Source organism: Meriones unguiculatus (genome assembly GCF_030254825.1).
Source record: "Meriones unguiculatus strain TT.TT164.6M chromosome X unlocalized genomic scaffold, Bangor_MerUng_6.1 ChrX_unordered_Scaffold_30, whole genome shotgun sequence".
Taxonomy (NCBI): domain Eukaryota; kingdom Metazoa; phylum Chordata; class Mammalia; order Rodentia; family Muridae; genus Meriones; species Meriones unguiculatus.
In genome coordinates this window covers 13,301,388-13,316,440 of record NW_026843706.1, presented here as the reverse complement: position 1 = coordinate 13,316,440, position 15,053 = coordinate 13,301,388, and the positions used below count along the sequence as shown (strand labels likewise).

The following is a 15,053-nucleotide window of genomic DNA, read 5'->3' as shown; positions in this document are numbered from 1 at the left end:
CACATCTCAAACAAAAGTCATAATGAAATATAGAGTGGATGTTTGTCATGTTCTCAACTCAGAGTTATCTTTCATTTGGCCTTTCTAGGAAATCTCATGATTATACCTTTTAAACTTAAGAATTGACCCCAAAGTTTCATCATATCTTGAACCAAAAAAGTCTTAGAAATCATCAGTTAACTGAATGTGCATGTGAACACACACACATGTGCAAACACACACAAACACACACACACAAGTGTGCACATGGAACATATACAAGTCACATACAGACACACACACACACAAACCCTCATTTGAAAAGTGGCAAAAGAGAGGGAAACTATGGTTGAAATATACTATATGAGAGAAAACTTTTTAATTAAAAATTTATTAATCAATTAAAAATAATCAAAGAAAAAAAAAAACAAAAGTGGCAAATGGCTCAGAAGAGCAAAGCACTTGCCATAAAGCATAATGAGTTTAACTTGACCCCTGCGTCCAGTTATGTAGAGAGATAGAACAGTCACTAGGCTCTCCTCTGACTTCTACATGCAAGCATACACGTGGATAAATGTAATAAATATTTTTAAAAGTGACAACACAAAGAAATAAGGTATATGTGAAATTTGGCTATAGGGGTGGTAGCATAGTTTAAAAATATTTTTAACTTCTATGTGAATCAGGAAAATGTAAATATAATTAATTAGGTATTATTTCACATCCATAAATGTCACATATAAAATATGACAATTTAAGACATTAATACAATTTGTCATTTTATTATTATTCTATATCCATAAAAGTATTAAAGATGAATTGTGACAATTTGAAACATTAATAAAATTTATAGAAATGGACCCATTATAGAGAGATAATGGGACTGAAAATTGGTACAACACAAAATTATTTGATTTGAAAAATGTAAAACATATATAGATCATATGAATCACATATTTTATATATAAGCACATACCCTACAGAAACCTAAACATGTTCACTGGAGGTTTGTATAATTTTATTGTATCATTATGTTTACTATTTAAAAATAAGTAGTAGTCTAAATGTATACAAACAAGAAAATGAATAAATAGATTAATAATAGTAGCTACCTTGTTGAAATTAAATGCATCAAAAAGAATAGCTTTCACTGTTTGGTACAAAGAACTTTTTATCTGTATCTATTAATTTACTTAGTCAGCCTTTAGAGTTGGGCTATATGAATATATTTTTTATAGATTTTTCTCCAGTCACAGCTGTTTGCCCCCAAAGTGTCCCATGACCTTTGACTTACAACAATCAGATTTTGGTCTAACTGTTCTAGAAATGCAATCAATTACTTTCTTGCAAATTGAGCTTTTGCATATTCTCTAGGGATGGTTGCCTCAAAACTGACAAATGAATTTTGCTGTTTTCTGAAGCACTTAAATGAAATCTTCCTTGGGAAAGGCACTTAATATTTTCCTACATGGAGCTTCAACTTTCTAAAAACTTGATGTCAATGCAAGCATCAAAAAATTCTTGCAAGGCTCATGACTGTTTAGCAGAATATGGGCTTCAGCATGCATGAAAACTAAATTAAAATAAAAATCCTTGTCACTTTTCCAATTCAGAGCACCTTCTGCCCTTTCCTTCCTCTCCATCATTTTCCATTTGGAGAAGCTAATCCACAAAATTCCAGGAAAAAACTGATCATGGACTCTTAGGAAGAAACTCATGAACGCAAACCCCTTTGTTAATTACATCTGAAAATATACTACTAGGCAATGAGAGACATCAAAATAGCATAACCTACTGTATACCTTGGACTGCAGTAAGGAAGAACCTGAAATGGATATATCCTCCTTTTCAATGCTAGGAAGAAACAGATTTCAAGTCTACCACTACCAGTAAAATTATCCTTCCCAGTTGAAGTTTTCCAGCTAGCACTTGTTACTTTAGTGAGTTTCAGCCATACTTAGAACTAACATCTACGCTTTCTTACTTAACAGTTCTTCACCCTCCACAATATACACTATAATTCAAAGGCTCTTAACAATAATAATTGGGGGAAAAAGAGGTTATCAGTTTAAGAGCTGGGGAGGGCATGTAGAAGGAGTTGGAGGAAGGGGTTGGGAAGGGCTGAAGGGATGAAAGAGAATGGAACGGCAATATAAATATTTTTTAATTAAAATGTATAAAATAAAAATTAAGAAAGAAAACAGATTATAAAACAACAATAATAATAGCAACAACAACTTTAACAAAAGATCTTGGGATACCATGGGGAATCAAGATGTGTTTTTTACCATTAAGTGATGAACATCCCCAGTATGAAAGTACATTTCAACAAATCTTTTATAGACATTCTGTCTGTCATTGCCATCTCTCTACCACCTTTCTGTATATTTTATTAAGAAAATGGCCCAATCACTCCTAATAGAAGATAGTTAAAGATAGGCCCATGGCCTCAATTCACTCATATTCGGACAAGGTCTTTTGCTATCTCATGGTGTTGATATTACTACTGAGGAGCCATGTATTAATTTGCTGCATTTATTGCAGAGTTATCATGACCTGTTCAATCATGATTGTCTATAAAATTACAATTACATTTAGTTTCCAACTCATTTCTTGCATTCCAAATTAAACTTCTTTTTTTTTTTTTATGTAATCTGTTGTCAGGCATACTTAGGTTCTTTTTGTAACTCATCACCAAAATCAGACTGTTTGGGATTAACTGTTATACACTACCAAGAACACAGAAGAAACCTTCAAAAAGCAACAGCAATGTATTTCTTACTCAGATGAACCTTAAGACTTTAAGAAGTCTTAAGAAGAGATGGGAGTGCTACTAAAGGAACACTGAATTTATCTGAACTAAGCATTTCCTCTTGACCAGGAAAGATCCATTCATTCTATTGCTTTAAGTTAATCCTGTTGAAAAAATATAAACAAACAAAGTGAAGTAACCAGACTTGAAAAAAGAAACAACAAGCCAGGTAAAGAGACTATGTATGTGCTTCACTGGAATCTCTGCATTCAGATACTTGTTTGCATGTGTATGTCTATAGGCTCTTTAAGATAGTGAATCAGCCATGTGCATTCTATGTGTATATGTGTACATTTGTCTGAATTTATTTGTGGATGGTGATGAATAAGAGGCTATGAGGAAATGTGGTGTGTATGTATGTTTTAACAGTAAAATGCACGTTAAAATTTCATTTTAAAGGTAAGTTTTCTTAGTCCTGAGAGAGAGTTTAGTAAAATACTTGTGCAGGGAGACATGAGTTGAGATCTTCAGCAACCACAATAATGGGTTAGGCATGCCATACTAAAAACAGACATACACGAAATATCGTAAGGTAGATGAGTAACACTGATTTTAACATATTTTGATAAATATTGAGATTTTCATTCCATTCCTGATCATGTTATTTAACTTTAAGCATAAGAATGAGGATTATCACGAGTACAACATCAGCATGATGTACATGGTGAGATCAAGTTCAGCCAGCAAAACATAGATATAGGCAGTCTCAAAAACAAACTCAAAAAATTTATTCTCAATATAAAGCATTCAACAAAATTTTACTGAGCATCTACTAAATTCCAGACACACAGAGTAGATAATAGCTTTAGTTTTTTTTAAGTATATAATCCAATATCTGATATTTAAATCTTTGCAGATTTCTTGTATACCAAAAGAGATTGGTGGGAGGAGAGAAAATCCTTGTAGCTAGCTGTTCTTATACCCCATGCTAATTATTTATAAACTGCCCTATATCTAAGGCCTATGCTGTAGCTCTCCCTCTGCTCAAATATATAAAAGAACCAATATGTAAAAGTTATTTAGATCAAGTTCTGGAATATTTGGTCCATTAATGTCCTCAGTGAAGGGAGACCAATTACAATGAACAACCTTCTTGGATGGCATTACTGGTTACTTGACCAACAATAGTAACTATCACACCGCTCTCTTCAAATGACCAATTTGGATAAATAGATATGGTGCCAGAAAGTGTGAAGAGACAGTCAATTGCAGAAACAGAAATAAGCAGATTTTTAAAGATATGGAAGAAGAGACAGGTACTATTGTGTACAGTTTATGGATACAGATAAAGAGCGCACAAAAGGCAAATTTATCCAAAAAAATTCTAGCAAGGAATTCATGGGAATAGATATCTTCTTAGAACATAGATTGGAGTTCTGCTGTGGAAAATGACAATTTCTTTTCTTTTTACCTATTTCAATCATGTTTCACTTTTTTAAAATTTTATTTATTAATTATACTTTATTCACTTTGTATCCCCCCATAAGTCCCTCCCTCCTCTCCTCCCAGTCTCACCCTCCCTCCCGTTTCTTCACACATGCCCCTCCCCAAGTCCACTGATAGGGGAGGTCCTCCTCTCCTTCCTTCTGATCTTAGTCTATCAGATCTCATCAGGAGTGGCTGCATTGTCTTCTTCTGTGGCCTGGTAAGGCTGATCTCTCCTCAGGGGGAGGTGATCAAAGAGCAGGCCAATCAGATTATGTCAGAGGCAGACCCTCTTCCCATTACTATGTAACCCACTTGGACACTGAACTGCCATGGGCTACATCTGTGCAGGGGTTCTAGGTTATCTCCATGCATGGTACTTGGTTGGAGTATGAGTCTCTGGGAATACCCTTGTGTTCAAATTTTCTGGTTCTGTTGCTCTTTTTGTAGAGTTCCTGTCCTCTCCAGATCTTACTATTTCCCACATCTTACATAAGATTCCATGCACACTGTCCAACAGTTGGCCATAAGTTTCAGCATCTGCTTTGATAGTCTGCAGGGCAGAGCCTTTTCACTTGTCACTTTTCAGAAACTGTACTTGGGCTGGAGAGATGGTTCAGTGGTTAAGGGCACTGTCTGCTTTTCCAAAGGACCTGGGTTCAATTCCTAGCACCTACATGGCAGCTCACAACTGTCTGTAATGCCAATTCCAAAGGACCTGACACCTTCACACTAATGCACATAAAATAAAATTAAAATAAAAAAAGCAGAAACCGTACTTACCATGTCAGTGTCTGACACAGGGCCAAAACTGGTCACGTAGATGTCTGTCTTCACTTCAGTCACTGCATCTGAGTGAAATAAAGTAAAGAGAGAGGGGGGGGGGAGAGAGAATGTGTGTAATGAAACTTTCCTTAGGTCAGAGGTGCAATACAGATGTACTCTGAACTGTATTCAGAACTTGCTATTTCTGAGAAGGGACATATAACATTGTCACATATCCCGCATCACCCTACAAAACCTAATTCTCACATATGCTATTACTTCACAATATAAGTTATGTCTATGTTTAATTTCTACCCTTTTAGATAGCACTGAAAAATGACAAGAATTCCCAAATGTCAAAACTTAGAGGAAGCTGGTAAAAGACCCCTCGATATATACACTTGCAGGCCTCTCACAGTGGCTTACCCTTACCTATGGTAGAGTAAAATAGTACAAAATGTAACACTCTTCCACTGCTAGAACACAGAATGGTGGTGCCCACACTTCCTTAAAACAGGAAGCAGGGAATGCCAATGTAAATAGTTCCAGTTATAGTAAGAAATAATGAGGTGCTGGAATAATTAAGGTCTAATAGTAGACCCTCCATGCCATGACGAGCATGAAACATTTACATATTGGTGTGGTGATGCCACCAGACTGAACAGTCTAGGATGATGAGCCCAAGGAGGACAACTATGCAGCTATCAAATCCCATTTATTAATGAAAGGCAAACTATTATTGGACTAAGTAACTGAATTTGGAATTAGCTAATATATATATATATATATATATATATATATATATATACATACACACATATATATATGTATATATGTATATATATATATATACACACACAAAAAAAAAAGTGATACTGTATATCACTTTTCCACTTTTCTTTGATTGCAATAGCTGGTTCCTTATCTACCTCCACACCTAAATCTAGACCTTCTGGTGGGCATCATCCATGTTTTATTTGTAAATTTTATTGTTTATTTATTTATTTAGCTTTGTTGTTTTTATTTTTAAATAAAGGGTCTCTCTGAGCAGCCTAGCTGTTCTGGAACTCTCTCTATAGGCTAGACTAGCCTCAAACACAGAGATCTGCCTGCCTTTGAGGGCTGGGATTAATGTGTCATCCATGTTTTGTCCCTGTATACTATTACTTGTAAGTTACTCATTGAATACTTTTTTCAGGTTAATGGATTAAATTTCACTATATATTTTCCAAGTTAAAAATAGTACAATGTATAAGAGTTTGGTTCCCAGCACCATGGCTGTCTCCCCCGTCACACACACACACACACACACACACAAACACACAAAGATGCAATGTCTGTGCTGCTATAGAAAAATATCTTTGACTAGTAACTTATAAACAGCATGGTTCATTATCCCGAAAGCTAGGAAGTCCAATATCATAGGTCAAGTGTATTTATTTGATATCTGGTAAGAATCCATTCATTATAGATGATACTCTCTGTTTCCACACATAATAGAAGGACTTAGAGAACTTGCTAAAATTTCTTTTGCAGAATCACTTTTCCCATTGCAGGCCTAACTAATCAACTCCAAAAGTCCCTATATTCCAATGTTACCACAATGGAGATTAAATGTCAAAACACAAAGTTTAGAGATACACAAACATTCAGAACAGAACAGATGATCAGAAATTGATATTGTATTTTTACAGAGTTTCTCTTCTACCTAGATCAGTTTTGTTCATGCTATTGAAGTTCAGACAGATACTCCATAGCAGCTTGTCTCAAACACAGAATAAACCAGTATAGCCTACTATAGCTCAGTAAACCTATTTCAACCTTCTAAAAACTGATAATTGCAGTAACTAAAGTCCCACTTCATTCCTACATAGCTGACACAAGTTGACATACTACAACACAGATAACAGGAAGAAATTCTATACAAGATTTGAAATATGAATACAATCAGTCCACTTTTGCTGTCTACATAAGTATTTCTATATTGCCATGGGTAAGCATAAGAGATGCTCTTGCACCTGTGCCATATTCACTCCATTCACACATCCACAGATTATCGCTTAAATATTATTTATATCTTCATTTCTCAGTTGTAAATTGATGTCTCACTTTTCCAAGCCATCTCTAAGGCTTAATATAGTATGCTTCTCCTGAAGCACTGACGTGTTCAAACGCCCAAGGCCACTGCATTCATCCAAAGTCATTCCATTTTTAGAAAAGCCTATAAGTATCATTTACTAGTAATAAACACTACAATTAATTTACCAGAAGACACAATTTATTTCCAGGCTTAATTAAAAAAAACAAAAAACAAAAAAACAAAACAAACAAACAAACATGATTCTGAGACAAGAACTGTATTTTAAACAGATAGGCTCTCATTCTGAGCACAATCTTCTGTTGAAGCTATTTCTCTGCTTGGATACATTGTGACTGGTTAACTAAGTTTGCTAGTCACAGCATCTTATGCAACAGCTTTCAGTGACTTTGAGGCAAGGTCTTAGAAAAATGGAAACTGGCACTCTGTTCTCAAGCCAATGTACTTCCCATTTCTTCTTGACAATATCTGTGGGTAGATACATACTATAAGGATTCATTCATACCTTTACCCTAGCGCATTCATCTGAGATAAACTCTGGAAAGATCCAAAAGCTAGCTAAGGAAAGCAGAGATTAGAAAAGAGTATAGTGGCTCTCCTGTAAGCTATGCAACTGATTCACACACACCCCTGAACAGGTTGTCTACATACACATCATACCACTGGCATTTTGCAAGCTTTAGGTCTATGTTTTCTTGTCTACACTACTCCATGTAGTGTCTTCTATCTAGAATGTTCAGGAAAACTTTAATAGCTATCTGCCTTCCTGTTGAAGATGCTAAATGATAAGGTGTCACAATATATTTTTGTAACATAGACCCAGGAGATATTTAAAGGACCACAATCACTAATAGTGTAACTTTTAACTTTATTATTGTTCTACTAGAATAAATGAGTATCTTGACTCTCACAAAGATAATACAGAATAAAGCTGATTTTAGCAGTACACATATCTAATCCTAGAAATAGCAGCATGGCTTCTAGAATTACCTAAACTACATTGTAAGACCTTTAATTGAAAAAAGAAATCATGGATGCTTTCTCCAATTTTTCTGTTATCTCAGTCTTGATGAAACCTCAAAATTAACTGCTTAATACTGCTTCCACAGGGATTCAGCTAGTAAACAGAAAGCACCATTCAGACCACTCTACCCCTGTTTTGCACTAGTCCTAAAACAAATAAACAACAAAACACACACATAACAAAACAAAACACACTGACTCCTGGATCATCACCTTCAGCATTACCCATCTTTTATTATCACATTCCTCAATTTGTCATTTAATGCTTAACTGTAAAGCATCAACACATATTTCAAGGTGAATTCAAATGATTTTGTGTTTCACTAATCCCAGACATTCTTCCAACATTTTCTTTTATTCTTCTACCAAATCTAACATAATTTTTCACCTATTACAATACTCCCACAGAATGTAATGAAACTATCACTATATCTGACTTCAGAAAGCCTCAAACAAGCTCCTTGCAAGTTCTCTCATCATGATTAGATAGTTGTACTCGTGAGCCTTGGTTTAATTACCTAGAATACAAACCATTTCAGAGACCAGTAAATGTTGAGTTTTTTATATATTAATATATAAATTTATAATCTCCTGTTTTTTCTAGACCAGAGTTTTAAATGAGAAGCACTAAGCAAGAACTAAAAGACAGACTTTTTGCCAAAAACAAGAAATAAGCACTGATATACTAATGGAGTGGGTAAAAAGATTTCCTCGAACAAGAAGAAAATAATTAACTATCTGGAATTTTTCTCAGAAATGTTCAATGTACTTCATGCTCTCAGTGACATTCTCACAGGTCTACAAAAGTACCTTTCTGAAATATTTTTAACCTCAGACCTTTCTAGTGACATTTCCTTTTTCTGAAAAATGATGTTTTCTAAAATAAATAAATAAATAAATAAATAAATGTTTGGAGTTACAGCTCTAGAGGAAAAGGCAGGATATATGGAACTGATAGTGGTAAGTGTGAAAGAAACAAAAATACCAATGAAGAACATCATAATAGCACATTAAAAATCAGACACTGATATTAAAGTACTGATCAGACAATAACCAAAATACTTTTCAGGGTCATTAAACAATGTTTTCTCTTCTCTAGGAACAATTTCTAGCCAGAACAATCCAAATTCCAGGGAAATGGTAAGAAAAGTCTTCAAAACAGCTGAAATAGTCCAACGTGTTAAAAGGGTATGCTAATAGTTTTCCAAGGTCTCCAGAATTCGTATACTTAAGATAAAATTAATTAGTAGAAAGATGAATGATTTATGAATATAAAGAATAAGTTGAACCTGACTCTCTTTGAAATCAACAACGCCTTAGTTTTCTGTGAAAAAATACACTTGTATAATAATTTAAATTTTAAGATATCTCAGAACATAAATTTAAAACCATATGAAATTATAGTTCTGTGTGTAAAATTTAAAAATAGAACCCCTCCCACAATGGATGATACCAACAAACATCCCACAAAGGAAGGGTAAAATCTCAGGAGTCTCCACACTTAGACAAGAAACTACAGGAAAAAAGAATGGGAGAAACAGTTTTTTTCATGGAGAAGAGCTCCACAAATTGGTTATCTAATACCGAAAGCTCTGCCCTGAAATAATATACATATAGAAGTAACATTATATGGATGTGAGCATGTTATATTTATTTATTTAGGAATATATATATTTCTAAGTATATATATATATTTATATTTATTTGTATATATATTTAGAAATATATAGGAATATATACAATATATATATTTATTGTTTTCTATAACAAAAATGTATATTAATATATATAAAACAAAAATTTTAAAGAGGTCAGAGTTCATAAATTTGAGGGAGAAAGCAAGGTAAATGAGGAGGATAATAGGGATAATATGAAAGGAGTAAATAAAGTAATTATATTTTCAATTCAAAACTAAAAGTCAAGTAAGTCAGCTAAAATTTCTATATAAAAAAAGGGGAGACTGGAGGCAGTATAACTGCTTATGACTGGAAACCATACTTATCCTTCAAAAAGGCTAGAAAGGAATTAAACTGATTCTTGGGCACAATATGATATTTGAGGCTATCCTAACCTCGAATAACAAAACAAGCAGATTTTCTAGAATTATAAACTGAGCTCAGTGACTTTTGGGACCAGGAGTTGTAGATCACCAAAGTCACAATGAAAGAAAACACTTCAACAGACTATTATAAGTTGACTTTGGAATGAATTCAAGGAAAATGACAACCAAAAACTATTTAAAGAGAGAAAATGGGGAAAAACTAAAATAAAAACAAAACCAACTGAAATCCTAGCACTTTGAAGGCTGAAGAAGAAAAATGCATTAGGATTGTTAATGCACTTGGGGAGGGATACAGTCTAAATAAACTACATCGTGCCACCCTGTCTCAGAAATAATAGAAATTAAGCAAAGCAAATACATTATAGCACTTTTGTCAAATATTAATAAAATCTCTGAAAACATGTTAAGCACTTACAGAAATAGAAATTTGAAAGAACAGTACATGCAGGAGTAAGTTTCTTAATTTTTCTCATTCTCTTTCACAGGTTTTCTCCAGAAGAGTAACTATAAGGTGTGGATGTGGAACAAGTGACTGAAATTCTGACAGAAATCTCATATATCTTATTAAGAAAGAAAAGAGAGTGTGTGGGAATTACAGAATAAAAAAAATGGTAAGGAAAGTGATCAACTATTTCTAACTGTGAATCCTCTCAGTTGAGCTGTATATGCATGACCCAACTTAAAAACAGCATACCAAAACGTTTGAAAAGAATACTACAATTTAATTTAGTGCCTCTGTTTCAGGAGAATTCGTGAGCAGTAAAAGTATGGAACAGACCAATAGTGGCATGGCAGGCTTTGAGAATTTAGAGTGAACTTCAACCATGGTCCTAGGCAGTCTCCTATGTGGTACATGAGATAAACCCATACAGCAGAACAAAGTCTTAAAAATTTAAGCAGCAAAGACCATTAATCATAATTAAGGTAGAAACTGACTTAATTATCATCTAAAAAAAAATTGAGATAAAGAAAACTTCTTCAGAGTACTAGAAGAGGACCAAGACTACATGTTAGAATATTGTAAATGTCCTATCTATCAAGAACCAGGAAAATTTTTTACCAACTATACAGAGAAGAGACATATTTAATAAGTTTCAGCTATAAGATGACCCTGATGTTGGAAGGATCAAGATTTTAAAGTAGCTATTATGACTATATCACATGAGTTAAATGAAAAGACAAGAAAATGGATAGGCAGAAGTTTTCAAAAGAGAAACCATAAAATAGCCAAATTGGAGTTTCAAGAAAATGAAACTATGAAAGGAAAAGATTCACTGTCTCATTGGTAGAATTGAAACAACAAAAGAAAATGCCAGTGAACATTAAGTGAAATTTCTAGAAATTATGGATGATATGGTAAGGTCAATATTCACGGCATCAGTGGTTCCAAAGCAAAGAAATTAGTCCAGAGAAACATTTTGAAGCCATACATAAACATATCATAATACTATTAAACTGGTTAATAGAAAAATTATCAAAAATCTAGAAAGAAAAGAGATATGGCAAGACAACATATTTAATACTTGAAAGACAAACTTACAGAGAATGGAAGACAGAGGCACATCTTTGATATTCTTCCCTAAATTACCATCAAACACAGATTTTTTTTTCATTTTTTATTGAAAATAGATTCTCGTGTCATATAATACATTCTGACCAAAGTCCCCCTCCCCCACTACCTCCTATCTCCCCTAGATCTACTCTCCCTCCATTTCCCTTCAGAAAAGAACAGACTTCCAAGTGATGATGACCAAACACAACAAAACAAGATACAATAAGACAAGGCAAAAGCCAACATACCAAGACTGGACAAGGTAATCCAGTAGAAAGAAGATTCTCAAGAGCAGGCAAAAGAGTCATAGACATCCATTTCCACAGTCAGGAGTCCCACAAAACACCAAGTTAGCAGCTATAACATACACAAAGAGGACCTGGTAAAGATCCCTGCAGGCCCTATGCTTGTTGCTTCAGTCTCTGTGAGCCCATTGAGCCATGCTTAGTTGATTCAGTGGGACATGTTCTCCATGTTCTACCACCCCTGACTCCTACAGTCTTTCCTCCCTCTCTTCAGCATTCTACAAGCTCTGAGAAAGGAATCTGATGCAGACCTCCAATTTAGACTTTGTATACATAATCTCTGGCTGTTGGTCTCTCCACACACTCCCATCTGTTGCCAGAGGAAGCCTCTTTGATGATGACTGGTCAAGACACTATTCTACTAGTATAGCAGAATATCATCAGGAATCATTTCCTTGATTTTTTTTTTGTCAGTTGTGTTTGGTTCTATCATAGGTAGAGACTATCTAGTCTCTAGTTCCTAGCCATCCAGGAAGATTTTTATATCCAGAAAAAAAATGTGCTTCATGAATAAAAAATATCACAATGAATACATCCTCAGAGTAACAAAGCCCCACAGAATCTGTCACCAACAAAATTATTCTGGTACATTTATACAATGCAGTATTATCAAGCTGTTAAAAAAATCATCTCAGCAATGCTGGTCTCTTTTTAATCACAGGTGATTCTTCACTCCCAGCAGACCAGGAGCATCTGTCCCAGAAAAGCAAAGGTTTTGCTTCAGTGATTTTGGTCTATTGTTAACTAGAGTCAATTCTTCAGTTCAGCTGACGAGAAACTACAGATTCTTCAAAGAAATGACTTGGTAGAGTTTTTGCTTCCTTCTGAAGTCTTATAAGCCGAGGAATTCATTGTCTTCACTGCTCGAAACATTTTTATCTTCCAAACTCCTGTAGAATGGTCCCCTAGGCTCTCAGCACTCAATGGTTTTTCAAATAAAGTTCCAAAGTTTTGCCACAATCCTCCCCAAAATGTAGTCAGGTCTAACACAGCTGTACTCTACCATCTTGGTACCAATTTCTCTTACTGTAATAAACATAACCAGAGCAACTGAGGAGGAAAAGGTTTACTTGGCTTACACTTCCAAATCATAGTCCATCACTTAAGGAAGCCAGACAGGAACTCAAACAAGGTTGAAATATGGAGACAGGAGCTGATGCAGAGGCCATGGAAGGGTGCTAATAACTGGCTTGCTCTCAATAGCTTGCTCAGCCTGCTATCTTATAAAACCTAGAACTACCTGCCATATTGACAATAGACTAAGCCCTCCCCTATCAAACACTAATTAAGAGAATGTCCTACAGGTTTACCTATAGCCTGAACTCACGGAAAAATTTTCTCACTTGAGGTTCAATTATCTCAGATGGCAACAGTGTATGACAAGTTGACAAAAAACTAGCCAGCAAAATTGTTGAGAATGAAATTGGGTGGATAGGAGGATTTGAGGAAGGGGAAAGAATGTGATCAAAATATATGAAAAAAAAAAACCAACTTTTTAACAAAGAATAAAATGAAAGATGAAAGAAAAAAGTACACTTCTACAAGTTATTTGGGCTCAAGGCAAGTTATGTCAGAGGAAGACTGAAAAAATGAACTTAAAACTATGCCCACACTGACCAGATATTAATAGAAAAAAAAATAATTATGAACATCAGGAAAAAGACAGGGGTGGTGTGGAAAGGAATTTCAAAGTTCCATTACTCCACAAAAGAAAAATTTATAGCTATAAAAATTAACTTTTACAGGTCTCAAGAATCTAGTGAAGAGCTTGCATCAAACAAAGTCAGATAAGGTGAAAAACACTGCCTGCCTGCCTGTTGCAGTGAGAAACTTCATTCACTACCTCCCACACCCAGAGTAGCAGCTTCCCATCTTTATACTCTGGGTGTAGGTTGATAGTAACACAAAGAACAATTAAAATCTTATTCTCAAATAATTTGGTTGAGTGATTAAGCCAGAATGGTGGCTTTGAGACTGTGATGATTGCCTCTGCTTCACACAACTTAAAAAACTCCCAGTTACTGTGGAAGCTTTCTGGTATTCATTTATCAAAAGTAAAGACAAAAACATCGTCGGCAGCAGCCTGGGTTGTGGATACAAGTGAGGGTAAGAGATTAATTAAATTTCCTGAGAAGACAATCCTCATTCAGTAAGGGAAACGGGATGGACATAAGAAGACAGAGAAAACAAGGAACATGACACCAGCTTAACCACAAAGAGACTCTGAAAAAATCTACCCAGCAGGGTATCAAAGCAGAGGCTGGATTCATAGCCAAACTTTGGGTAGAGTGAAAGGCATCTTATGAAGAAGGGGGAGATAGAAAGCCCTGGAAGGGACAGGAGCCTACAAGAAAAGGAAAAGAAAATCTGGGCACAGGGGTCTTTTCTGAGACTGATACTCCAACCAAGGACCATTCATGGAGATAACCTAGAACCCCTGCACAGATGTAGCCTGTGGCAGCTCAGTGTCCAAATGGGGTCCCTACTAATGGGAACAGAGACTGTCTCTGACATGAAATCAGTGGCCTAATTCTTGATTACCTCCTCCTGATGGGGGAGCAGCCTTAACAAGCCACAGAGAAAGACAATGCAGCCATTCCTGATGAGAAATGATAGACTAGGATCAGATGTAAGGGGAGGAGGACCTCCCCTATCAATAGACTAGGGGAGAGGCATGGAAACAGAAGAGGGAGGGAGGTTGGGATTGGGAGGGGATGAGGGATAGGGTAGGGATACAAAGTGAATAAACTGTAATTAATAAAACAAGAAATAAAAATTTAAAGTCCTTTCCCATGCTCATGACTTGGCAGGATTAACATAGTAAAAATTGCCATCTTACCAAAAGCAATCTACAGATTCAATGCAATGCCCATCAAATTACCAACACAATTCTTTACAGACCTGGAAAGAAAAATTCTCAACTTCATATGGAATAACAAGAAACCCAGAATTGCTAAAACAATCCTCTACAATAAAAGATCTTCTGGAGGTATCTCCATCCCTGATCTTAAGTTGTACTATAGAGCAACAGT

General features: G+C 35.2%; 1 protein-coding gene across 3 annotated transcripts in view; it reads right to left on the bottom strand.

Annotated features, from left to right (window-relative positions):
• Window positions 1-15,053, bottom strand: part of Gabra3 (gamma-aminobutyric acid type A receptor subunit alpha3) — a 288,094-nt gene that overhangs the window by 93,736 nt on the left and 179,305 nt on the right. For all 3 annotated transcript variants that reach the window (XM_060376662.1, XM_060376661.1, XM_060376660.1), the window contains one exon: window positions 5,000-5,067. In XM_060376662.1, coding sequence (XP_060232645.1) covers window positions 5,000-5,067 — 68 coding nt within the window. The remainder of the gene's footprint in view (window positions 1-4,999; window positions 5,068-15,053) is intronic.